This window comes from Strongylocentrotus purpuratus, unplaced genomic scaffold (genome assembly GCF_000002235.5).
Source record: "Strongylocentrotus purpuratus isolate Spur 01 unplaced genomic scaffold, Spur_5.0 spur5_scaffold_3, whole genome shotgun sequence".
Lineage (NCBI taxonomy): Eukaryota > Metazoa > Echinodermata > Echinoidea > Camarodonta > Strongylocentrotidae > Strongylocentrotus > Strongylocentrotus purpuratus.
Window position 1 is genome coordinate 15,424,078 of NW_022145609.1, and position 27,021 is coordinate 15,451,098.

The 27,021-nt window shown below is 35.8% G+C and overlaps 1 protein-coding gene across 1 annotated transcript; it reads right to left on the bottom strand.

Annotated features, from left to right (window-relative positions):
- Positions 1-307: 307 nt before the first annotated feature.
- LOC100891498 (receptor-type tyrosine-protein phosphatase delta) lies at positions 308-26,548 on the bottom strand. Its single transcript, XM_030995776.1, has 19 exons — positions 26,233-26,548; positions 25,210-25,283; positions 23,304-23,327; positions 21,040-21,153; positions 19,307-19,420; positions 18,207-18,335; positions 17,109-17,417; positions 16,332-16,649; positions 15,642-15,926; positions 14,988-15,131; positions 14,299-14,448; positions 13,588-13,691; positions 11,565-11,769; positions 9,854-9,959; positions 8,490-8,636; positions 6,878-7,085; positions 5,667-5,712; positions 2,535-2,637; positions 308-1,704 (listed from the first exon to the last, which is right to left on the bottom strand). Exons 2-19 carry the CDS (start codon positions 25,256-25,258, stop codon positions 1,578-1,580), a joined length of 2,682 nt encoding a protein of 893 aa, XP_030851636.1. The 5' UTR covers positions 25,259-25,283; positions 26,233-26,548; the 3' UTR covers positions 308-1,577.
- Between the last annotated feature and the right edge of the window lie 473 nt (positions 26,549-27,021).

Genomic DNA, 27,021 nt, shown 5'->3' on the forward strand with positions numbered 1-27,021 from the left:
AGCTCGATATTGCCTATAATACACATGTGAAACAAGTCGAACTTTGGACTCAGTTTGCCAAGCAATTTTAAGATTATAGGTCAAGCACACGAAGGATAAGAAGCATGAATTATCATAGATCACTTCTGCTTGGTTCATTATGTCCATTTCATCCAACCCCCACCGTCATTTTTCCATTTAGTAAAAGCAAACATTTTGCCGAGGTAAGCAAAAACATGAATATTCATGAACGGTCAGACAATACAGCCTTTTCGTACGTAACGTATAGTGAATGGGAATGGGCGATGATCCGTCTAGGAGGTAGAGGTCAGTGGTTTGAGCTGGCAATGTTCCAGCGAGCGAAAATGAGACAACTGGAGCAATATGTTTACGTGCAACATCACAATAAAAAAGGAGGCATTTGATGACTTGAGCTAACAATTGTAAGTGAGACTTTCCCGGTATATAAAATGACCCAGTCCAACTCGTTTCGTTCAATGTTATAGGTATTCGTACTACGTAGAGTTTACAGTGAACGTGATGGATACGTTTACTGTGAACATGATGGATAATATATGCCGACGTCACGCGATGATACGTTCGGTGATTGGACGCTACCATTTTGGTAGAAAATTGCAGTCGGAAACAAGGGTTAACATAAGAAATCCAAACTAGACTACTAAAGGCCACTTGGCTGGGCCACTCGCTCTGGCGTTCACTCGGGTTTTCGCAATTAGTCTCTTTTTAGTCGCTTGGCGTCTATCAGACATGAGGTCGTGTCTAAAGGCTACCGAAGACTCTGCTAGAGACTAGGAAGTATTTCTTGATGGGACTACGATTTGCTGTGTGCAGACTTGAACACGCAATGGTATTTTCATTAAGTCTGGTGTCAGCAAATTATGAACCACTGCAAATGGATACTGACGACCCGCTCACTTTAACTTCCTAATATTGAAAACCATAAATATCGAAATCAAAATCATAAGATTAAAGAAAAAAAGATGAAATGAAGAAGAGCGGGAACCCATCCACACGAATTAAGGCCAAGAAAAAGATTTTCTTGCTGGAAAAAAATGGACCATCATTGGCTATAGGAAGAATTGCCTTTCCCCTTTCGCCAAGGTCCGGATACGCTACAGTTGCTTACTATATATGTTTTTTTTAAATCTAAAAATCGACAAGTAATGAGTTGTGACGGTTTGTGCTATATCCGGCATGAAACATATGTCAATATCCATATTCCATATTCCATCTCTCTCACGTTATACTATTTGAAAATTAAAATACAAAATAACTATATTGCTATTTTTCTGTTCGAAATTTTAAAAAATCCCGTTTGCCCTTCCCAGCCTGCTCCTCACTACACCTGACGTTTTCTCCTTACAACTATTCTGGTACAAATTGCAATGATTACAATTTCACAGTATAGTTTAATGGCAAATACAAAGCAAAATATTTCCTCACTGTGCAACAATTACATTTTCTACTCAGACAATAATTTTAAAGAACCCTAGTGCCGCTCTTGTATATCATGATTTCATATTCCTCTTTGACAAGGTCATTATTCACAGTCTGATTAATAGGATTTGGCTTCTTATTTATCGGTTAATATTCATGGCTTCCATGGTCTGATCGTTGGTGGGTAACGGATCTGTGCACATACAATACGTCGTGGTGCAGCCTGCCGAAGCAGTTGGGGGACTCCTGTTCCTTTGCCGTCGAGATCTAATGACAAGAAAAGAAGAGATTAACCAGGATAGATAATGAACTAGACTTAGAGAGGGAATGAGGATAAACTTCTCACATTAAAATATGCATTCTATGAGAGTAATAATATCATATGAATGAAATCTATTATTTTCTTCTATAAAGATCCATATGTTTGCTTACCAAACGAGAATTATAACCTGTTTGATGTGACTCTCATTCACTTGGACATTATAATGTGCATACTAAGAGAGTAATAATATAATTTGAATGAAATATATTATTTTCTTCTATAAAAATCCGTATGTTTGTTTACCAAAAGCCTCATCGAAACCGGCCTGGCACAGTCGCCCTAAGAGACTAATTCCTGTTTTTCTTCTTTTTCTTTCTCGCCACCCCTCTCATGCCCTCTTCCCATCGCCCTCACGATTTAAATTGACAGCACGGCTGTTCTACCGAATAGTCTTAATGAGAGGTCCACTTGGGCATTATTCCACCTCTCTCTCTCTCTCATTTCCACTGTCTCTCTCTCTCTCTCCCTCTCTTTCTTCCCTTTCTCTTCTTTGTTTCTTTATTATTGGCATTGATACGTCTTTACTTGATTAAAACGGCTTACTTCGAATCATCGGGTCATCGCGTCGGGTCGGGTGGTCGCGTTACCCGACTTTTTGTGAAAACATGCCCTTTGTTCACGAAATGCCGGGGGTAATGTTTGTGAAATGAACCCCTCTCATCTACAAATGGTCTTGTCCAATTAACCCAGCACTTTGTGAAAATGCTACGACAAATCTACGAAAGGTCGATGATTCGAAGTAAGCCATAAATTAAACGAAATAAATGCCAATTACCTTTTGCGTTTACGAAGACAAATGAATATCATAATGACACAGATGAGAACAATAATAACGGTCACAGATACGATCGTCAAAGTCACAGGCGTGCCACTGCTTTCTAAATTTAAAGATGACAAATTATTAAGACGAGACTTTTGAGAAATCAACCCAAGGGTAATTTAAATACCCTATTCTGTATCCTATATAAATCATGTTTGGAGTACATGATACGTCATCAAATTATCTGCATATTCATTTCAATCAATAACGGAATACGCTATTAAAATTTCATTAGGTTGATCTTTTGGAAAGTCTTTGCGATAATTTTAATAAATCACATCTTCACATAACAGTTAATCTAAATAATGTATCTTATGTTTTTGGAAGAATAAAACAAAGTATTAGATGGAACAAAAAGGCATTGGAGCATAATTGAGATTTCCCGATAAAATACGATTTGTAGTGATTACGATTGTGAATTTATATCATAAGTAAGCACAAATAATACAGAAAGCAATGCAGAATTTTCGAAAGAATTTTCGAGCAGTTTCTATGATATAAAATATATTCAGATTGAGCAACAAGTATATTGTCTATCACGTATTCTATCATGAATAATATGAAGTATTACCCTGCATTGTTAACAATAAAACATGACCAGGGGGTGTTTCATGAAGCTGTTCGTAAAGTTACGCATGATTTTACGAACGACATGTATATGAAGTGCCAGATAGGATGCACAAAGTGTTTTCTGATATTTTCAATAACCTCAATTAAATTATGGCAAAAAATATACTTTGCATTAAAAATGTTTGTTATCATAAGAATGTTAATCTACATCTGCACACTTCAACTTTAGTTGACGTATTTAATAATGATTGAGCATCCTATTTGGCTTTTCATATACAAGTCGTTCGTAAAGTCATGCGTAACTTTACGAACAGCTTTATGAAACACCCCCCCCCCCGGGCTTTTTTCCCCTCCCACGTTAGTATACTTTCTTTTGTAGTGTTTATACAATTGTATATAATATTACTTCCTGTGTCAAAAATCATGATTGTTAATATAGTGTCCCTTTGTTCTCTGACATGATAAAATTGCATTCTAATTCTATGTTTATTTTTGGTCGTCAAGTATAAGTGCATTTACATCTTTCAATATATATCAGAGAGAGAGAGAGAGAGAGAAGAACAAGAACACAAGAACAAAGATAACCCGATTCATTGTCTTAAAAGGCCACTCTAACCAAAACGGGCTAAAATGAAAAAAGACATGTAGAATCATTTTTGACCGAGATTCCGAACTTGACAATGATTTTGCTTAGAAATTATCAATAATTCTGGAATCTAGCTTTAAAAATGACAACTCAGAACGCTCATAAAAAGCCCAGTTTTAGAGCTGTATTGCGCAACTGTTTATGACGTCACCGCAGGCGCCTCTCCGGTGAAAAGGAGGGTGGTCTAGGCATTAAAATATCTTTAAAAAGACAAACTATGATATTTATTGGAACAAAAAAGACATTTATCCGAAAAATGATATGCACTTGATAATCCCAGTACGTTTCTGGCAATTTCGTCATTCCTAATGTAAGATCCTTAGTTGTAGTTTAAATCGGACATGACCTCAATGACGTCAAATGCGTCATCAAGGCCACATGACCGTATTACCTTTTTTCGAGGGGCGTAACCCAGCAAGCGTGAGAACTGTGAAAATGGATGGTTATTAATTTTTTTTGGTCAATTTAGAGATTTTCTGAAAAATCCGAGGCTAGAAAATTAATAAGTAGAAGTGTATTCATGTTTTGAAAGGCTATGTTAGTTGGGTTAGAGTGGCCCTTTAATGCAAAAGCCACGTTCACTTAAGGATTTCCAACCGTCAGTTGTTTCTTTCCTCATCTTTTGGCTATACAAGAACGATAGGCCCACGTGAACCTGACAGACAGAATTATGAGTCTAGGAACGGAATAAACACAAGAACAAACGAATATGTTACTAGAATAGAGGTTTGGGGAAAAGAAGCACATGCACAAGGGGGGACAAGACCAACGAATGAAAAAATGAGGAATAGAAAATTCCACTTCTTAACTAGGCTCATAGCATGAAGTTGAAAGCGGAATATGAATGGTAAACAAACATTGTGAAAATGCGGGTTGAAGGGGACTGGGAATAGAAAGCGTGCATTCATCTTGTTGGTCATGCATGCGTTACGATTATCATATGATCAAAATAAACCGTGCGGGTCCACAGACAAAGAAAACATATGTATGACGAGGGTGAAGACAGACGAAATGCACACTTCTCACACAAAGAACATTAGTTGTCGTTTTCAAATCGCGCAATCTCCTATTTTAAAGTATGGACAACTTTAGTGTAATCAGTTCCAGCTCGTTGCACCCACACGCTGAGAATTTGGCAGATTTATAATTTCAAACAATAGATCTCCTTGGTTTAGCAAGGCATCCTTATATTTCATGACACCAGTGTCCCCAAGAAAGATGCACCTGGATCTAATGTACATGCATGGAGAAGAGGTTTAAAAAAGTAAAACAATTATACTACCTTGGAGGTTGATTAAAGGAGTCATTAACCAAACTGGAAAATGTGCTAAGAAATAAAAACCTAAAATTTACAACTAAAATCCGGGTACTAAAGTGCTATGTATGGAAATGTCCGTACTACTGTAAGACTGGACGTTAAATAATGGACATTAAAATTCAAGCAGCAAAAATGTGCTTCTAAAGAAGGACGCTTAGGTAAGCTTTGACTGACATGATATCAAATGAAGAAGTGATAGATAAGGCATGTGTTGACAGTTCCTCCTTAACATGAAAAGGAAAAGACAACTTCAGTTTGTTGAGCATTTTATGAGCAGAGAAGGCACAGAAAACAAGATACTGACAGGAAAAATTGAGGGAAAGTGAAGCAGAGGGAGACAGTACATCAATTACATGGGCAAGTTCAGTGGACTGACGGGTAACAGAGGCAGCATCCCATTACAAAGGACCAGAGATAGAAGTAGATGGAAAGCCTTGATCGCCAATATCTGGAAGAGACAAGGCACCTAGCAAGCAAGCAAACATTTTGAGATAAGGTGAATTTAAGCTAATACAATAATATAAAATAAAAAACAGCATTTCACTGAACTCACTTAAAGTGACTGGGACCATGAAGGGTCCACTCTCATAGAAGGCCATCTGTTATAGAGTAACACAATTCAATTTTTTACATCAACTTGTTGGTTTCTATATCATCTCTTTTTCAAAACACACATTACCATATGCATGAATGTGAATCTCATGAAAAAAAATTATAGTACAGTACTTACACGTAAGTAGAAAATGTTAAAAGACATAAAATTAACAAGTTATTTTATCATGTAAAGAATAAATATAAATTAGAAGATATTGGAGGGCTACAGTATAGGCATGAAGCCCGATTTAAGAGTGAGTGAAAATGATATAACTTGTGATTCTACAAACACCTTCGTTTTGATAGAGACAGGAGAGGTGAGAGAGGGAGGAAAACGAGAGAGAGAGAGAGAGAGAGAGAGAGAGGGGGGAAACTTAGAGGGTGGGAAGAGTGGGAAAGAGAGAGAGAGAGAGAGAGAGAGATTAGAGGATAAGGTGGAGAGGGAAGAAAGAGAGAGGAGATACAGAAGGGAATGGAAAGAGAGGGAAAATGAAGAGAGGGGATGTAATGAGAAGGGAAATCATTAAGCCGTTTTAAAATCTCACGATTATTCTAGTCGTTATTTCATCAAAATATAGGGTTGTGACTGGATTTAGACTATGTTTAGGCTTATGTTTAGGTACACTACGTTGTGATGGATCCATACTTGAAAAGAGAAAATTGTTATATGTCCAGATTTGCCTACGGAGCAATTCTCACTGTAGCACAGGTTGTACAATCATTCCTTTGGATTGTAGTGCAGTATATTGCGCTTTTATTGACTTTAAACAACAAGAACCGATGTGTAGTCTGCAGTAAACCAAAGCACTATAAGTTATATCAGGGAGGTGTTTGAACTCTCATATCTCTGGTTAAGTGTAATACTCGTCACATTTACTATCTTGTAAGCCAGTGCACCATGACTACGCGGGGTTAAAGGGAGTGTATCATGACAAGACTATGTGTCTTCCCCGTGGCCCTACTTGGGGCCAATAATGCGACTACGGACGACGCGACCGCAGCATTCACGTGCGTGCAACATACGCGAAACCCAAGCGTGAGGAGAACTTCGGTCTGTTTCAAATCCAATTGTCCAACAGAAAACGAACATGGCGTTAAACCAGTATTTCCCATGATACTCTTCCTTTAACCGTCTCATATCTGTACGAGCCACAGTCCCTACATAAATACCTGAGAATCTTCTGGAGAGGGAGTATAGACTCTGACAAAGGTGGAGTAGATCCCACCGGTATTAAGAGGGCCATTGACCGCGGTGAGAGTACTGGCACCTGTTGTTTGTCTCCTTCTTCTACTAGCACTTCCAGCCGAACCTACAGTGTTACAGGTCGATACATCGCCAGTTGATGCACCTATAACTAAAACGCCATTGGCGGGACAGCTAACATTTTAGGTTACAAGAAGGAAAAAGAAAAGCAAAAGAAGGGATATAAGCAATCGCTTGCATTTTAGTGTTGTGGTATAGATTAGGACAGTAGACTGAAGCTCACAAGGTAGAGGGTTAATAATATGCTTTGGCAAGACATTCTATCTTTGACACTCTTGACCGAGGGGTAAATGGGTGCCTGATAGTGCTCGAGCGTGCCTTTAGTTCCTTTTGCGGCTTGGCTAAAACTGGGGTAATAATGTCTGAGTGTTGTGAGCGCCACACACCATGACAGAAATGAGTGCTATGTATTAGTAAACAAATAACACACATCAGTGAGGGCATTAGTAAGAATTACCCCACGAGGTACCTTTGGAACAGTCTAACACGCCCGAGGTGATAGCCGAGGGCGTTTGGACTGTTTTGAAGGTACCGACTTTGGGTAATTTTACTAATGCCGAACAAAATGACGTGTGTTATTTGTTTTATAAGATTATGTTTTATTTGTTTATAAGTGATGTTTTCTAACATAATTTTGATTGACCGGTCATTACCTTCGGATAATGACCGGTCATTACCCAAATTACGCGCGATTACGCGTTAGGCAAAATATATGCCTGGTCACGTGTACGCTTTCAACCAATCATTTGATTAGGATCCACGTCATCATCTTATAATCGTTGTTAATTAATTATTTGCTTGTATTCTGTCAAGACCATGTTCATCACATTAAAGATACTATGTCCATTTTGCAGCCAACATCAAATTCTGTAGAACTTTGCAGGAATTATGAATATGTCATGTATGTCCTAACTGTGAAATTTAAACATTAGCAGTGTCCTATATTCAAGTTATGCAAGGAAACGTGTTTACTTGCTAGAATTCACTGTCAAACACTGTTGAGAGGGTGACTGGCCTTTTTCCTTCTTTGGTAATAACATACATTAAATGAGTTCTAAAGGGTACATGAGCATTTGTCGACGTTAATAACCCACTTCTTGTCATGGCCAAAATTCATCTGATTGAATCTTTGCGCAGCATATTAAACGAACGATGATTGGGTACAATGGTCTGAAAATCAAAGCTATTACTTACTGGCTCTATAGCTCTTAAGTCGATTCGACTAACAAACCATTTCAAATCAAATAAGACGAAAAGAGAGGAAGACAAAGGACAAAGAATATAGGACGATTTAAATCTAAGGAAAGATCGATAGTAGAGCAGTGGTCCCATAACCTGGATGTTCCAGCTTTGAAACAGTAATGCCCTTTTTCCACTTAATGAAGGAATGATGCAGCATAATTAAAGTCCTTTGGATGATTATCTTTGTTACCAGCACTTGCTTTCCATGGCCAGCATATAAAATGATTCATTCGTTGATCAATCAATCAAGTAATCAATAAATCAATGTATACTCACTTGCTGAATACAACAGCCCTATATGGTGTTCCTTTTGTGTTCTTTGCTTCCTCGTAGCTCTTGATCTGTGCAGGACCGTAACTAGGGTCTGAAGAATCTAGGTCTGGATCACCACTTTGCAGTTCTACAACAATCACCTCGCAACAACTTGAAAGGATAAAAAACAAGACGAAAATAGATTTAAGCACTTGATAAAATAAGATTAAAATGTACATATAATGTATGTAGAAGAATTACATATATTTTGATCTTAGGTCAAAGATTCCCAAATCCTTAAAAGAAGTAAGTTTCTAAAATGTTCTGAATCATTAAGAACTATAGTTCGATGACACCATGGGCGTCAATCCTTACGTAATAACTATTGTTCAGGGGGATGAATGAATAGATCATCCCTCCCCCCCTGAACAATAGGTATCAATTACAGATCTACGCCCATGGATGACACATCCAATATCTTTTACCTGTCAAGTTGAATGTTGCTCTGAATATCTCATTATGGCATTTAAAAAAGACGATTTACCCTAACTACAAGTATTATACAAAAATAGCACTAAAACACTTTATAAGGAATACATAGGATAAAATATGCAAGTATCTTTCGGATGTTAATTACATGTATTGCCAAGACTTTTACCAAAAAACATACGGTATCCTGAGACAAAACAAAATTCAATCTATTTAAAAATCAGTCTACTGATAAACACTTTTCAACTGAACACCTCACTTAAAATAGTAAGGTTTAAAAGTATTGTCTTCTTTGCCACAGTGAAGGAAGCATTCATATTTTATGGCAAGATAACATACAAAAAGATCGAATTAATACAAAATGCCCTTATCCTGAATTCGGTGATGAAATGACATAATGTTGTGAAAGAGTATCATCATACTAAAGCTAAGATAATGTGACTGAATAAGATTAAACCCCTCCTTTTGTTTATGTGAAAAAGATGGATAACAGCAAAACAGAACAGGTACAACCGAATTCTGCCTGAAGGGCACTGAGAAAACATACACTGTGCACGACCCAATAAGAAACTTTTTGATGCTAATTCATTAGTATTGCTTTCCCATCAGTTGCTACAAGGTTATGGAACGAGTTAACTACCAACCTGAAGACTGCTACATCTTTACCAGTACACCTTTTGAAGAAACCTTTGAATGCCCACTTATTTTGTTACAGAGCAGAGGTTGCTGTACGTTCCTATCGGCTCAACTGGTGTTGAATAAAATGAACTGAACTGAACTGGTGCAGTGTTTTTATCTTTGTTTATTGAGTGGTCCTTATTCTCTGCAAGAAAAAGCTGGACGTTATTCCAAATACTCTGTGGTTTGGATTTGATTGGATTGCTGAAGTGTTCTCATACCTAATGGGCCCATTGCGTGCATCATAGGGCAGCAACGTCGTGGTGAAGCTTGTCTGAGAAATTCCACTATCGTTAGGGGTAGGTATGGATTGTGGCGCCACAGGCACTGAATCAAAACAGAGAATACATACATTCAGTATTGAAGCACAACACAAGTGGATGTAAAGGTTCATAATAACGTCCGTGTACCTTGCAATCGGAACGGCATGTGAGTGTTCGCATGCCTAAGAGTAACATAAGTGAAATTCACTTTTGTGAACCCTGACCTTCATGCCATTCCTTATGTGCTCGGCATCTTTTATATATTACTTTGTATGTATGTCTTGAATTTTCTGTTGTCAAATAAATTAAATGAATGAATAAATAAAGATAGAATAATTATGATAATAATAATAATGATAAAAGCAATAATGATAATAATAATAATACTACTAACAATAATAATAACAATGATAATAGCAATACTAACAACAACAACAACAATAATAATAATAATAATAATAATAATAATAATAATAATAATAATAGTAAAATACAACTACTACTGTACTACTACTAATACTAATAATAATAAGTACATATAAGCTAATGTATCTCTTCACCCTCCAGTCTTCAAGCTCTGTGGTTTACAGGAGGACGGTGAGTGGACTGACAAATCAAAACTTTTTTTTTTGTAACTTCAAATTGGGCAAAAAATGAGGGGTTCAGGCACCCAAACCTTGCTTTTTATCACCTAACATTGGCCACTCTTTCATCCCTCATTACTCAGCTAATACCATAATAACATAAAAGAATTGGAAAGTGCCAAATCCACTTGAAAACAAATGCTCAAGGTGAACATATGGAAAAGATGAAATCACATAAAAGCATCTGCTTAAGCCTGTCTGTACTTGTTTGGCCAGGAGGGATAAGACCACACAGTGTGGTCACTGACAGGTGGTTATCTCATCAACTCAGCTCTCAATTAACATAAGAAAAAGAGAATCATGGGGGACCAACATGCACCAATTAGGCATTGTTTGCTATATAGAGGGAACAAGTAGCTACAAGTAGTACAGTGGACCTTTAATACACAAAATAATAACAGGAGTATTAAAGACAGAAAAAAAAATGAAAGAGGACAATTCATTTTATGCCACATCAAACATTTTAATGATCATGTATTTCATTTCAGACCAATGTTAATGTGGTCAATTAAATGTTCGACTCTGGTGAGTTTAGCTCAGTTTGAAGGATAGGATGTTTATAATTGGGTAAAATATTACTCAAGCTGCACATAAAATTGCCCAAAGTTCTTCGGACACACAATTACATGTATCCTCACGTTTTGCAATTTTTCTCCAGTATTTATCAGAGTGCAGTGGTAATTTTTTTTATTTATTATGTACCAATCACCAAAACATATTTTGCTTTTGATGTGAGGGGTTAAATTTTGCTTTAATGTAGTCAAAGTATGAGCTTCAAATATGAACAAGAGAACATTGAAACCTCTACCAGGTAGTTAAGTAGACTACTCTAACACTTTCATATAATACGGTGCGCGTCCTATACACAGGGGATTATGTTATACTTTATTTCTTCATACTCATTAATCATTTACCTGATACAGAATGCAAAGTAAATCATTTAGAGGTTAAATTTTTACATTCTTCCTTTTACACAAATTAGATTTTCAGCTGATTGGTACACATTAAATTATTAAGAATCAAACCTCCTTGTGGTGTTTCGCAAACGTCTGTAGTGGTAGCAGTAACCCCTTCTCCAGGTGCAGTTGAAGCAGTGATTGAGTAACGAAAGATGGAAAAGGGATCTAACCCTGCCTTCATAAATGTTATCTGCAATTGAGTAGCAGGCGTTTCAACTTTTTGGGTTTTATCCACAACATCTGTGCCCATTTTCAAGACCTCTTCATAGAGCTGCCAGAAAAATGGACCAATACTCATAATTACACAAGAGGAATATCCATGTATAGGATGTTGGTGTATCAATAATACATTGCAAGTAAGTATTGTTTTATTGTTGCATGAAGTGGGTGTATTCATTATATCTGTTTAACTCTATCTAGCCCGGGCTATTTTGAAACTGCATAACCTGGGGTTGGGGGCTTCTAAGGCCCCCCCCCCCCCATTCAACGGCCGATCGCCGCGAAAATGTGCACGTATGTCAGGTAAAGTGAGTAGTTTAATAAGGTAATTTTAATTTCTTTTGAAAAATTTCACCCTTTTGCATATTTACATGTATGGTAATTTATGCAAATAAGGTAATAAAATTAGCATTTTTACCCGTAAATCATATACATGTATTCTTTACATTTAAACATTAGTTTCACTACATATATTCTTTAGACCATTTGGGATAATAATATGTATTTTATTGTTATTGTTGTTTTATTTCAATTCTAACTATAATTTAACTATTTAAAGCCCCAAAATGAACACCTTAACTATAAACAAGACGAAATAACAATTTTTTCCCCTCTTTGGGTACCCGGTAGGATGCGAAAGCTAATGTGGTTTGATTAGCAAGTGGCGCTTGTAAAATGGCGACTGGCTGGAATGCTCCCCAGGGAGTGGAGAATGTGCATACCTTGTGTGCGGGTAAGCCTGAATCCGATGACCGGGGTAATAATATGTTCCGCGCCTAGAAACGTAGTATTAGGCGCATTATAAATGTGAGCTATTATTATTATTATTTATTGGAAAAATTAGATTTCCCTTTGTTTTGTACAAAAATCACAAAAATGAGCGCTTTTCGGGGTGACATGCAAAGAAAAAGGGTCACGTGACTTTGTAACGGTAGGCTAGATTTCAAAAAGATGCGCAAGACTCGAAAGAAAAAAGTCCTAAAAGGGCAAGATTCTTTGGCGTTAAAAAAAAATGATCGTGCAAAATGTAGAGGGGGGCTTCTAAAGAACCCCCCCCCCCGGGCTAGATAGGGTTAATCCATGGTCACAACTGGCCGTGCACCTCTCTGCATGTGACCTACGATGGATTACACAGAAAATCCCTGCGTCAGTTGCACAGGTCTACAGGTTTTTTTTTCTCCAGGTTCCCAATTAGGTGGCTGTTGGACGTGTCCAACAGTCGCTGCATGAGGCTACATTTTTGAAGAACACATGGGCGCAAGCAGCCGCTGCACTTCATTGCAAACATTACATTGTATTCTTACAGGTAAGTAAGAAGGACGTATGAATCGCATTAGTTTGCCTACGACCAGGCCACAGCTGCAGTCTTGCACTTGTGAAAGGACATACGGTGAGTTGTGACCGGTAACTGGTAGAATTCTCAACTCTATTGCGACAAGAGTATATCTGAATCTCTTAGGGTTTCTATAGATAAAGCTTATAAATTCTTTTGTTTCACAAGAACCCCCCCCCCCCCCCAACAACAACAAAAATGCTGCAAACAAATATATTGTTGTAACTTTGAAACAAACTTAGCTGAAGAAGAGCAACATATGGGTGAAATTTCACAAAAAAATTAGTCCAAACGGTATTTAATTTTTCTAGCGTAAATTTCTACTCTAACCAACCATGAAAATAAAAGGTTTAAAGTCACATATTCCTTTACTTAACGGTACTTAGAAAAAACATTCTTTCTTTTAAACATGCCCTTTAAAAATTAAAAAAAAAATGCCTGCTTAAAAATAATCCTGTTAATCGTAACCCATCGAAATAGGCTTGCATTCTTATGATTGTTAATCCTAGGTTGTTAAGTCAATGAAATAAGCCTTACTGTATATTTTTTGATCACTCCATTTGGCTCACTCGGTTGCCCCCAAGAAATTATGCATTCAGTTGGAGAATCATCAACAGTAAGTCCTACCGGTTCTCCAGGTGCTAAAAAAAGGAGAAACAAAATATGAGAATTGAGAATTTACTGCCATAACCAATGTCCTAAGCTAATGCGTTTGGATAATGTGCTAATTAACATAGTTACATAAATTCAGTTTGTACTATTATAGTTGCTACGTATATGTACATATATGAATAAATATTATAGAAGTTTTGTTGTCAAGTGGTTTTAATGCTTGAGATATAAGGCTTGTTCAGATATGATGCAGTAAACCGTCGCAAAAAAGCCGTTATTTTTTTTCAAAACATGTGTAAATGAATGGGAAATGCACATATTAATTGAGCTCTGTGTTAAATATAAGATACAGAAATGTGACATGCAATGCACTTTACGTCATTTAAAAAAAATTAAAAAAACTCAGGGTTATGCCGTGACATATCTGAATATGCTGCATGTACGCAATTTTTGGTGTGGGGGAAAATTCCTGTTTGGGGACCCAGTCTCAACCCGAAATTTTAATGTGAAACCCTGGGTTCGGCAAAAGCCGTCATGACTCGGGCCTAGGACTAATATGTTATATCTATCCTTAATGGACCCCTGTGACCTTTGAAATATCATATTCAATACTGATACTCCATAATCTGTACATACCAGCTTGTAAGGTTTCAAAACTTTCTGAGGGTACTGATTCGTTACTAGTCTGTGTCCCTTCCTCTGAGTTGAAATTAAGTGCTCGTACATAGATTCTGTAGATTGTATATGGTGTAAGTCCTGTAAAAGAAGCGCTGGTTCCTGGTACAGCTATAACAGTAGATTCAGAGAAGAGAATAACATGTGATTAATCAGCAAAAAAACATGAGTAGATAAATTATTAAGTGTATTAATGAGAGACTGCATCTCATTTCTGTAGAAACACATCATAATCCACGTATATAATCCGTTTATAATACTACCATTTTTACTACCAAATTATCCTATCTGTCTCCAGAGGTGGATTTATCTAGGTAAGCTTGTCTTCTCAGTTACATAGAAATAGTCTATACTCTGAAGTTAGTATTTAAGGTCATGTGACACAATGCATTATAACACACAGCACCCATTTCCAGACATCCAGTGTACCTAGTGAAGTCCATAAACAGTTTATTGCGCTTCTGTAGAAACAGACTGGTCGCAGTCCGACAGGGGGTTGATTTCCGGTCTATACTGGATAGACAATACCGTTACTTTCTGATCTGACATGCTAAATGTTTCATACAAGCATGTACTTTAAGTCTGCACAAAAATGTCATCAATATCAAAGTTAAAATTGTTTACCTTAAATGCATGTTGCAAGGACTTACGATAAATGTAGTCGCTTTTTTCACTTCTAGCTGTTAGTATGTATACATCAATAGGTCCATTTTCAACCTCTGGCTCGTCCCATTGTACAAACACCTGTCTTGCTTCTATTTCACTAATACGCACATTCCGAGGCTTAGACGGCTCTGAAATAAAGATAAAAGTGATCACCAATATAGGAAAACACATTTCATCATTAAACCTTAAGTACGAAAATTAAATGAATCATGCATTTTAATACGTAATCATAATTTGAGATCAGGGGTCTAATGGTTCCTGAAAAAACAAATTGAACGAAGGTTAGATTCTTTAAAAATAAATATTGCTTCATATTTATATTGCACAACAACAAATTATTGGTCCCCTCTTCTGGTGACTAAGCAAAACTGGGTACAAAACTGAAAGGCTAGTTGAACTTGTTAAATACATATATCAAATAATCCTCTAATCATTTTTCTATGCAGGGGTTTTTATATTCATTGTGGAAGAAATTAAACAAGTTTGAATTAAACTTCAATAAACAAAATCATAGAAGGATAAATGGCGAAATAAATGCAGAAAATATATGTTGGACCACTCATACACTAAGATACATGTGTGACTTTTTAATTCAGGGTCACATAAGAATGAATATACATGCAAGATAGTGATCATACTTCCAGCTAGGGTGCGTTCGGGTGGAAAGTCCAGAGGCTCGCTGCTTCCAGCAAGATTCACACAGATCAGCTGAAACTTGTAGGTGGTGTAGGGCTCCAAGTCCAACAACGGGACACCCGGTGATGTACCTCCCACATCTTGCTCTGTCTCATTGGTGTCTTGAATCCCGTATTTGGCGATGCAGTTGATCTCGTCGTCATTGCCTTGAACTGTGAAGTCCCACACAAGTTGAAGTTGCTTGGAGCGGACATTGAGATATTCTGGATTAGCAAGTTCTGCCACCTCTGTGAAAGATACAGGAAAAGAATGGTCAAAGTTAGTTGGTGTTTTTAGAGGTGTTGTTGTCTAGTGGTACTTGACTTCAGATGAATAGATCAAGGGTTCAAACCCTAAAATTAACACTTGCACTTATCACTTCTTCCTTTCCCGATGTATTATTAGTTAAATGATAGAATGAGAATACCTTTGTGGTTTGGACACAAACAAGTATACCTGGAAAATAGCAACCGACTGGAAAGCTCCCAAATGAAGGGAGTGGAGATAGAGAAAGATTTGTTAGGGCATGTATTGTATTAATTGAATCCAATGATTTCATTGGGTATCTGTATCAACAGTCATAGAACATCAATTAAAGAAAAGAAAAGGGGTTTAAAAAAATGTTATTGAAGAAAAAATACTTTCACTCTAACCTTGGACAAAGATGTTAAAATCCCCACTGTCGGTCATAATCCCAGCTCCGTCAAAAGCCAAGCACATATAAATTCCATTATCTCCTCGGACAATATAAGATACATTGAGCACGCTGAAGAAATATGTCCCTCCTGTTCCCATTTCTTGGCTTGGTTCAATTCTAGTCCTGTTCATACCATTCACTAGTCTCACTCCATTCCGCTCCCATGCTATGCTTGCATTACTGGTCGAGAACACGGTACAGTTGAGACTTGCCGTTTGGTTTAGTTGGATATAATCCTCAAGTTTGCTGAGTTCAAGATCAATTTTACCACGAACTGAAAGGAGTGGTACAGAATTAAAAAAATCTATGAAATTGAGCTGGTTATCCAAAGTACGACAGTTTTAACAGGCAGCAGTACAATCTGGTCAATAACACTTGCAATGCTGAACTCTCAGAACAATCTGAATGTTTAAATTGCAACATAGGTCTATATCTACAATAATTTTTTAACGGATCAGCTCACACTACTTTTCTTTGAAAACTGTCTATAGGTTTCAAAATGCCTGTATTTGGGACAAATGCCCCTCTAATTTATGTATGGTGTTCATACATTTACATAGAATATTAAAGAGAGAATATCAGATATCTGCATGTGCATTATTATTTTTTGTTTAATTACTTATTGGATGTGCATGTACAAATCGACCGGATATTGACATTTTCGATTCGTATTACAATTAAGAATGCATGTATAGTTTGTTTCTACACTTCATCAACCTTTCTAGCTACTCACCAACAACATCAGCTGAAATGTCTTCGCTCGATGCATTAAACTGGTTTTCTTTTGTCACAGCAGTGCAGCGGTAGGTCCCTGTATCTAAGGCATCGGCTACAAGGATGGTGATGCTGTACATTCCCATGTCAGGGTTGCTGTCTACCATGTAGTCTGCACCTGTCTCATTTGGGAGTTCGACACTATCTCTGTACCAAGCCACCTCATCCAGGTCTATCCCTGCGAGATTGACCCGACAAGCTAGTGTAAAGTCGTCGCCCTTTGATATTGTATCGTTAGATGTCCGGCTTGCTGTGACTTTAACCTCGCCTGCAAAGAGTGAAAGTACCATAAGTCATGGTTAGGGTACTTTAAATTGGCAACACTGTGACGTATCATGCGAGCTCCTCTCCAACTTGCTCTGTACAGAACATCTCATGAATTCTAATTTTCTTAGTTATTGATGTTGGGGTTGTATACAAACATTTTTTAGTAAAGGGCAGATGGGAGGGGAGCTCGTAAGATGCATCACTGAGTTGTCAATTTGTGTTTCATTGATCGCACCTTCAAAAATGCATAACTTTCTTATTTCTAATCTGGTTTTTGCTCAAATTTTCACTGATCTGTTTCTCTCAATTTCCAGATTCTATTAAAAGCAACTTAATATCAGGGTAGACTTTCCATGTAATACACGGATTTAAGTGTGATGTACTACAGGCAACAGGCAACACTTGACGGAAGGATTGCTTTAAACATAATGGCTTTGCAAAATTACCCTTTTTTGTTCTTGATTACCTCCATGACAATCCTTTCAACACCGGTATAGATTAATCTCGCATTTAATCTTTAAAACAGTTAAAAAGTTTTGAAGCCTTTGGAATATCTATGCCATTATAAAAACAAACCATTATAAATACAATGTGAGACAGGGAGATTATTTGTGTGGCATATACAGAGTTAAGTTTGGATGTGAATGTAAAATAAGACACACACATGTGCAATTCAATTTAATGAATTTAAAATTAAAATATTTGTTATGACATTCATCATGATCATGCTTATTTACTTCTCTAAATTCTCTTCGATTTTAGCCATCACAATACCAACAAGTTCACTTACTTCTGTCACAAACTGCTCCCTCAAATGCTGGCTCACAAGTGCAGCCCCCATCGATATTACTGCAGTTAGCCCAGTCCACACATGTACAGCTCTCCATACAGTAATCTCCAAAAGTACCATCAGGACAGACTGAAATAGTTGCATTAGATATGAATACTTAAACATCAGCCCCTTTCTAAATAACAACAATCGTTTAAATAGTATTTTTACTCTACAATCAGACTACCAATCTCAGTTACGATGGCCTCGAACGAAACATGCCTTTCACAACTCGAACCTGAAAGATCCAGACAACCTTCATATTAATTGCTATTTCTCTTAATAACAGATTATTCATACCATCAACAAACTGTATGCAATCAGCAGCAATAATCATAATACCAGCTTTGCTTCATTTGTTTCATAAAGCATTTCTTTAGAAAAGGCCAGCAGAAATTCAAAAATTCTACATACACTTTATCTAAAAACTCTGTAGATATTAGCATTGCATTTCCCTACAGAAAGGATGCAGATTTACTACCACACTATGCATATTTTGTTATTCTCCTACATATGACATGGCACACAAAGGGTTAAAAAGAAATAAAAGAGAATTGGATTAGACCTAAGATATTAACAATAGTAAAGAATACAACTACATACTTTCTCCCAGCATACTCTTTGAAATAACCCTTTGAAATCATGAACTTCCTTTTGTTTGAATGCAGGATTTATAGTCACAAATTTGATCTGATTTAAAAAAAAATCAATCAATGTGCAAATGCACTTCTCATGGTAAATCAAATGTGCTATCAGCAACCTTACACTATGAACATGACTGACAAAGAAAGCGGACAAAATATACAGTTCTTCAGGTAGACAAAGAAACATCCCTTCACTGCTATTATGTAAAAATGTGTAGAACAGGTGTCACATGCATATTCACCTGTTCTACACATTTTTACATAATAGCAGTGAAGGGATGTTCCTTTGTTTACCTGAGGAACTGTATATTTTGTCCGCTTTCTTTGTCAGTCAAACGATTCAACCCTTTTATGTTCATAAATAAAAGAACAAGCATTGTCATGCCACTCATCCGCTATATGTGCAAGTTCACATACTAGTTTCACAATATGTTCCAATGAAGCCCGGAAGACAAGTGCAGTTGTAATAGTTTGTGGCATCAAAGCAGGTTCCATTGTTCTTGCAGGGCGTGGAGTCGCATTCACGAATATCTACACATTAGACGAAAAGGCATATGCATATTTGTATTTGAATAACCCTTTCAGCATTCTAAAACAGCACAACAACAACAACAAATCTCCAACGCCGGGCATTCTGCAATAATTTCAAAGATCTTAAGCAGTAATTTTTCTGCTACTTTTTTCCTTTGAATAATGCAAATTCTTAGGAATATTGCAAAGCTTAGTACCTATTAACTTCCAACAAACCTTGTTTAAATGATTACAATGATAAACAGAAAACTGTTAAGACTATAAAAAAAAAAGAATATTTTGTAAAACAGCAATTGAAAATTGAAGCTCCGAAGTATTTTGGAGGTAACCTCTTACTTTTCACATAAGCTCTCATGGATCTGAAATTTGAAAAATTTGTGAATCAAATCGATAATGCTGTTGTTAAGAGAACAAACAAACAGCTCATCTTAGAACTGCTTTTTAATGCCATATAACAAATATAATTGGATCATTTACCAAAGCTTCTATGGTGGTACAGAAAGAGATGATTAAATATTATCTGGGTGAAATAATAGAGGAACTAATAATAGAGTATAGATTTAGCCTTGGTTTCTTTAAAATCACGCGTTGTCATTTACTGGTATAAAACACAGTACATAGTGTTTATCTAAAAGTAAACTATGCTCAAATTTACCACATACATACATGATTATTATTTGGTACACAGGTTTTATTCTTCAATAAAAAGTTGATATTTTTGCACTGGTGAGATGTGAATTAGTAAATCATCATGCAAAATGTTTCTACTGAATATGTGATGGTATCAAAATAATTGTGAATGAGGACCAGTTGTGTGAACATTTTCATAAGATCTGCACTATACAGAACTTATTAAATTTCCCAAAATGACAGGGTTGCCTGTAGAGTTGGAATAATATTTGTCTTACCTCTTTGAAACAATGATTGTGACAATCTGGTTATTCTTGATAAAGTTTGCATCTCCGCAGAACTTTATTGGTTAATCTTAAGAGTCATAGAGATTGATCAATAAAGTTCAGAGAAGATATAAACTTTATCCAGCAAGATAAAATCATATTGTCACAGTCAACTCATGAAAAGAGGTATGGACAATATATTCCAACTTCATGGGCAACAATGTACCATATCGTTCATCTTAATCATGATTTTGGAATTATTATTGTGGGTGGATTGGTACAAACCCTCTGCGCAAACCCTTTAATGTATCCCTGTCTATCCAGGCATGCAGACATATGTGTAATTAGCATTACCGGGATTCTTTAACTGGTTTGTGCAGGTCGCACCATTGACACATGGGTTAGGGTCACATGCATCAATGTCTTCAGGACAAGGCAAACAATATCACAGCCACATAGGAAATGGGGATAACAGGGTATATACATGTAGATTAAAAATATATATTATGTTTCCTACATATATGCACCTGATACATACGTGTACTTACATTTATTACATTTTATCTGCACATGTGTATATTGCTTATTCTTCATGCTTTTTCTTGGAGACCCCTGTCAGAATAATTCCTCTTATTTCAAGATTGTTTCCACTACAGGTTTCAACTCTTGGGTATTCTAAATAAGTGTATTTGAAAGGGATAACTAAACTGCGTGATATGTTACCAAATTCACAGTGAGTTCCGTTGAATCCATCTAGACATGAGCATGTGTATGCATTGACCAAGTCCATGCAGGTTCCTCCATTCATACAGGGGCCGCTCGAGCAATCATCGATATCTGGACCAAAAGAAAAATAGTTTTGAATAGCTGAGAAGTGAGTATTAAAAAGAAAAAAAATCTCAAGATACAATGTCTTCCTGTAATTAAACATGATCACATGATCGGATACAATTATCATATTAATAATATTTGTTCGAAATTTTCTCGTAATATTGGTTTACTTTGACACATGCGACACTTTATTCCTTCACGAATTTTATTTTTGATGTAAAATGCCTTTATTTTACCCCATGTTATGTATTGTATTATTGTCTGGGCTAATCCTTATCCTTCAAAATTAATTAAATTACACCGTTAAAAAAAAAAAAAAAGGTATTACGCATTTGCTCAAATGCATACCATCTGGGCCCATCACGACCAAATTTTTATAAATTTAAAGCGCTTAACGTTTTTAATATTAATCGATTAAAATGGATATAATTATGCATCGTTACTTTTTAGATATATTACCGGAATACTTTTAATGTCCTTGTCCACAATTAGAATACTAGACAAACCAGTAGTTCCATCAATCAAAGGTCACATCTCACTCTCTTGTTATTATTCTATTCGGTTTGTTTGTCCCATTATATGGAATACATTTTCCCCCTTAATACGTAATACTCAATTAGGAAATTCAAAAGAATAAAGAGAATTTGGGACTGGAAAGGTTCTTTCAGTAATTTAGGAAGGGGCCCCTTTACATCAGCAATGTACCTTTGTTAGTTCGCATCATGTTATCAAATACAAATTACATACTTATTGATCTCAAATCCTTCAAATGTTTAAAATGTAATTTCAACACATATTGTTGTGCCACCAGTTTGATGTTCATAGCCATTAGTACACATGCAGCTGAAGCTACATGGCATAGTCATAAAAATGATTGCTGTATCATCACATGAGCATGGACCAAGGCACTAATCAATATCTGCTCAGAAATTAAATCACAGCATAATTATTAAGCAAGATCAAACTATAACAATCTATATCCATTCACAATGTAGGCACACATTACTCCATTCAACACAAGAACCCATTGGATTATCCAGGAAAAGAAAAATCATTTCATTTGATCAATGACCTGTTTAAATCAACATGACCGTTAATATTAAAGAAATATTAAAGAAAACTATGATAAGATCAAGATGTCAAAAAGTTTATCATGATTGGGTTGAACAGGTGAACTATACGAATGAATTAAAGATAAAGATATTTTGTACATGTACAAATTGTATGTAATTCCTTTAAACAATATTGAAAGGATATTTTGCACCCAAAACCCTTGAACCGCAAATTTACCACTTCTGGTTTATACCTTGGCTTTATGCTTTTTTAATGAAAAAAGAGAGTGTGCATGTATAGATAAATTTGACTAAAGTTGCATTTGATTTTAAATAAGAATATTATCCCCAAGGAATAAAGTTTTGGAATGAAAATGATAGTCAAGCAGGCTATTTCTTCAACTTCAAAAAAAAATAATGAAAAAAGGAGAGTATGCATGTATAGATAACTTTGACTAAAGTTGCATTTGATTTTAAATAAGAATATTATCCCCAAGGAATAAAGTTTTGGAATGAAAATGATAGTCAAGCAGGCTATTTCTTCAACTTCAAAAAATTCTTTTAATTTTATATTAATAATCCTATTTGCATAGTGAATGTGAACGTCAATTGAATTATAATAAAAGCTTATTAAATGAAGCTATATAAAAGAATATGTTGATAATTTCATGAAAGCTACAGGCTTTTCTACCTTTTGTGGCAAAATGAACATCTACATGAATATTCTTCTATTTCTAAATAAATATTGAGGACCTTGAAGAAGCATCTGGAAGATGATAAACAGATCTGAACAAAAGCTCAAGAACGTTTCACGAATGACAGGGATTAGCTTGTACAAATTTCATATGTTTATAAAAACTTGCAAGACTAACTTTGATTCATATGTTCACAGTTTGAAGTACGCATATGTACACAATGAAGGTAACCTCTAAAAAGCAATCACCAAAAGAAAATAATTATCTTTTATTGGCTTTTTGGCAAAATAATAATAATGATAATAATAATAATAATTACATTGAAGTGAAATACCGATATTTCTATTAAATTTAGTGTAATAGTTAGGAACAATTGTAAGCCGTTCTAAAAAACTTGCGATGAACTTACCTAATGTAGTGGTTGGTCCCATCGCTAATTTTTTTTAAAGTGATGTAAAGAGAAAAGAGAGAAAAAGAGAGAGAGAGAGAGAGGGAGAGAAAGGGGGAGTTACAGTTGAGAAAATGGAAAAAAGATAGAGCTTTTACTTTAAAAACAAATAAGACCTGGTGCTATATTAGGCATGTTTTTGTTTATTTGAAGTCATTGGACAACTCTCGGAAGTATACTTTTTTTAATTAGTAAACCGATCTCAATCAAATTCCACGAAAATTGATATTATTATGCAAATAAATTAGGACATTAATTTTTACCATATTTTACCCTGTTATGAAACAGATTAGGCAAAAATATTAATCAGCAGACCTTCTTTCTTATGACAAAGGCATTTGAAAATTTAAAGAATTTTACAATTTTTCTCAGATTTTTCTTCTTCTTATTATCCATTACCTATCCATGACCTATTTTATAATTCCCTATAAAATCTCACATCCGCTCATAAATATGGATATACTCCTTTATCAACTACCAGAAAGAGGAAATTAATGTTTCCCATAATGATGAGTTTATCACAACTAATGAATCGTTGTTTGGAAGAGGAAAACATTGTGTTTAATCCATTGGCACAGAAAGATATCAATAATTTTCTTATTCTTTATCAGATAAAAAAAACTCCACTCATGTGTGTTTCTCTCATTTTCTACCTTAATGTAATCAAAGTTGTTGCCAGTATAGACTTCTATTATACAAGGTCAAAATGCATTTTGCACATAAATCTAGGACCTTGATCATTTTTTTTAAATCTAAATTTCGAACACTTTGCAAACTGTAATTTTGCTATAATATCTTATTTCATTGCTATGGAAATGTGAATTAAAGCTGCTCACCGTGTTAGCACACTAATAATAAATACCTACAATTCCAACAGATAAAACTGAATTTCGTCTACTATTATATTTCAAGAAAATTAAGCAATTTCATCTCTCTAGAATAAAACTGTGATTATGATAAACAATTAAATTACTTGTTTCTCCATTGATTGCTCCAAATAGAAACCTACATATCGGGAAAGAGAGAATAAATGATTTAATTTGACTCTATCACACAATAAAATTACAAAGTACCATCTCTATTAATTGTATCGTAAATATTCAAGAGTCTAATTCTATTCACCGGGCTGTGCTCATAAGTGCTCCATGGTAATTCCCCCAACTTAACTTCTTAATTTCAACTCGGGACCAAACATTATGCCTACCCCTAACCTTAACCCTAAATATAGCCTAAAACCCATTACAACCCTAACCATGTACTTGTATTTATGAGAAATTATAGTCTGGAGCAATTGTCACCTGAGCAAATGTTGGATCACTGCCGTTTTGATGCAGAACATGGAGGTGCACAAGTACATATATTTAATACATGATGTCCCTGATAAACAAATCCCAAGTTTATGGGTAAATTACTCATTATTCCAAAATTATTTTTTAGTTAATGAATACATCATGATCACAAGAAGTTAGAAATGTATTCTTCTTTCACATGTCATACAAAGCATGATAAATAAATCACACATGGGCGCTATCAGACAGTGTGAAGTGAAATTGTCAGTAGCCCATTTGTCCAAAATAAGTAGGTGGCCGTTACCTTTTGTTCATTATGGTTTTCGTAAAAAAGAAGAAAAGAAATGATTTGGAATTATCAACTTCTCAATATCAACATCAATACAAAGTTGATGTTGATGACAGGATGACGCTCAAGATGGAAGGATAAGGCTTGACTAAACAGGTAGCACAATTTGCAATCGCTATTTTGTTTGAGAAAATGAAAAGATTTGGAATCAATTAGTAATTTGCCGATGATCAGGTGTCCATGTTCTGGGACACAATGAACTGTGAATACTAGATTAGGAATAACAAACCTGTCAATATGAGCAATGAGCACAGATACCTTCCACCTCTCCAAACCATTTTGATGATCTTCTATCGTGCACTCCTGTATCATACAGAAAAAGAAGAGGAGAAAACAGCTAGGTATAAATATTTAAGTTTTTAATTCTTGAGAATATAACATATTGAAGCTTGCATCTAAAAGCATTCAAGGAAGGCTTGTATTCATCCAGTGGCCACCTTTTATTCTTGAGTAACGAAAAGCAGGGGGGGACATCAGATTTATAAGGGGTATGAATAATTTAGTTGTTCACTGTACATGTACTTTTATTGGATCTATTAGGCAAAATACTTTTTACACAATTATTTTACAGTTTAGCTCCATGTATAATTGATTTCAATGTTGGCAGCATGAAATATACAGTTCTAACTTTATTCATGTAGCACATGTAGCAATTACTGATTAGTGTCCCTTGCACAGTAAATGTGTTTGTTTATTTATTTGTACTTTTCTTCTATTTCTTTCAATAATGAGGTAGCCAAATTGCTGGAAAAATTTAGGTCTTTGGTCTTCGGCACAGATTTTCACTATAAAATGTCATAATGTCTATGATTAAGTTGACTGAATCGGTGTACTAAAGACACAAACAGACCGGAAAGACCTAAAATGTTCCATCACAAATACAGATCATTTTCAGCTTCCTTGATATTTGTTTATCCAATGTATAATGTACAATATACTTGTCCATGTTTCAGCAGTTACATGGGGAAGATATACATTTCAAAAGAATCGGTAAATTACACCAATGTTGGGTTTAAAAGGCAACGTGCATTATACAGTATTAGGTTTAATGAACCCCACATTTTGTAAAATATACCCAATGCGGGGCAAAATTATCGCACAGTTGGGTATTAGGCCTATTTCACGCTAAACAAAATGCATCTCAATTGTTTTCAACCCAGAATTATGGGTAAAATGTTATCCAACCTTTATTTTGTACAGTTGTATTCACACCACATCGTTACATGTATCCGATAATGTTACGGAGACTTACCTCAATCTCTCACATCTATCTGCATATCTATTTGCACGCTAAGGCCCTATCGTATACCAGTCCTGTATTGGATATACATACGGCTCTCCATAGAAACCACGTCAGGAGTATCAGGGGACCATATATATGCTGTCTGCAAAGCTGATGACATTTGCTCAGGGCATGCGGCAAAGTCTCGGGGGAGGCAGGGTCATTATGACGTTTTATAAATTGGGTTCAAGAATGTAGCCATTGAGAAGCGTCGAAGTGGATCGCGTGTGCACATCTAACAGTCCCTAATGAAATCGACAAGTCTCGTTCATTATCCTACCGTGAATCACTGACCTTTACCACCTGGACGGATCATCGCTCATTCCCGGCCGTACGTGCTAACGCTTGAAGCGGGCTCGCACGCGCGGCGGCCATTTTACACTTCCAAGAGCGATACGGCTCACTATACATTACGTACTAAAAGGCTGTATTGTCTGACAATTTTTCATTACCTGGGATGTTAGCTTCAGTTTTTATTATTATCAGAGGCCTTAGAATTGAAATCAAGCCCCTTGTTTTTATTATTCTCTAGAAAGAATATATACAAATGCATAATTAATCGTACAAGGTGCACGTTAAAATTCCTCCTTCTGAACACTTTCCCAAAGTCCTCGAAGGCTATCCCGTTTCCTCTCTCTCCCTCCCATCTCTCTCTGATTGATTGATTGATTGATTGATTTTTATTCGACAAGCTTCCAACATACAACAATATACAATAATAACTAATCAAAAATAAGTCAGCTTGAACAGGATAACCCA

Excerpts from the sequence above, each read along its gene's own strand:
- LOC100891498 (XM_030995776.1), bottom strand. The coding sequence starts at position 25,258 with ATGGTTTGGAGAGGTGGAAGGTATCTGTGCTCATTGCTCATATTGACA. Across the intron at positions 11,770-13,587 it reads GAGTGATCAAAAAATATACA|CTCTATGAAGAGGTCTTGAA; the intron begins GTAAGGCTTATT and ends TTTTTCTGGCAG. Across the intron at positions 7,086-8,489 it reads AGGGCTGTTGTATTCAGCAA|CTGTCCCGCCAATGGCGTTT; the intron begins GTGAGTATACAT and ends CTAAAATGTTAG.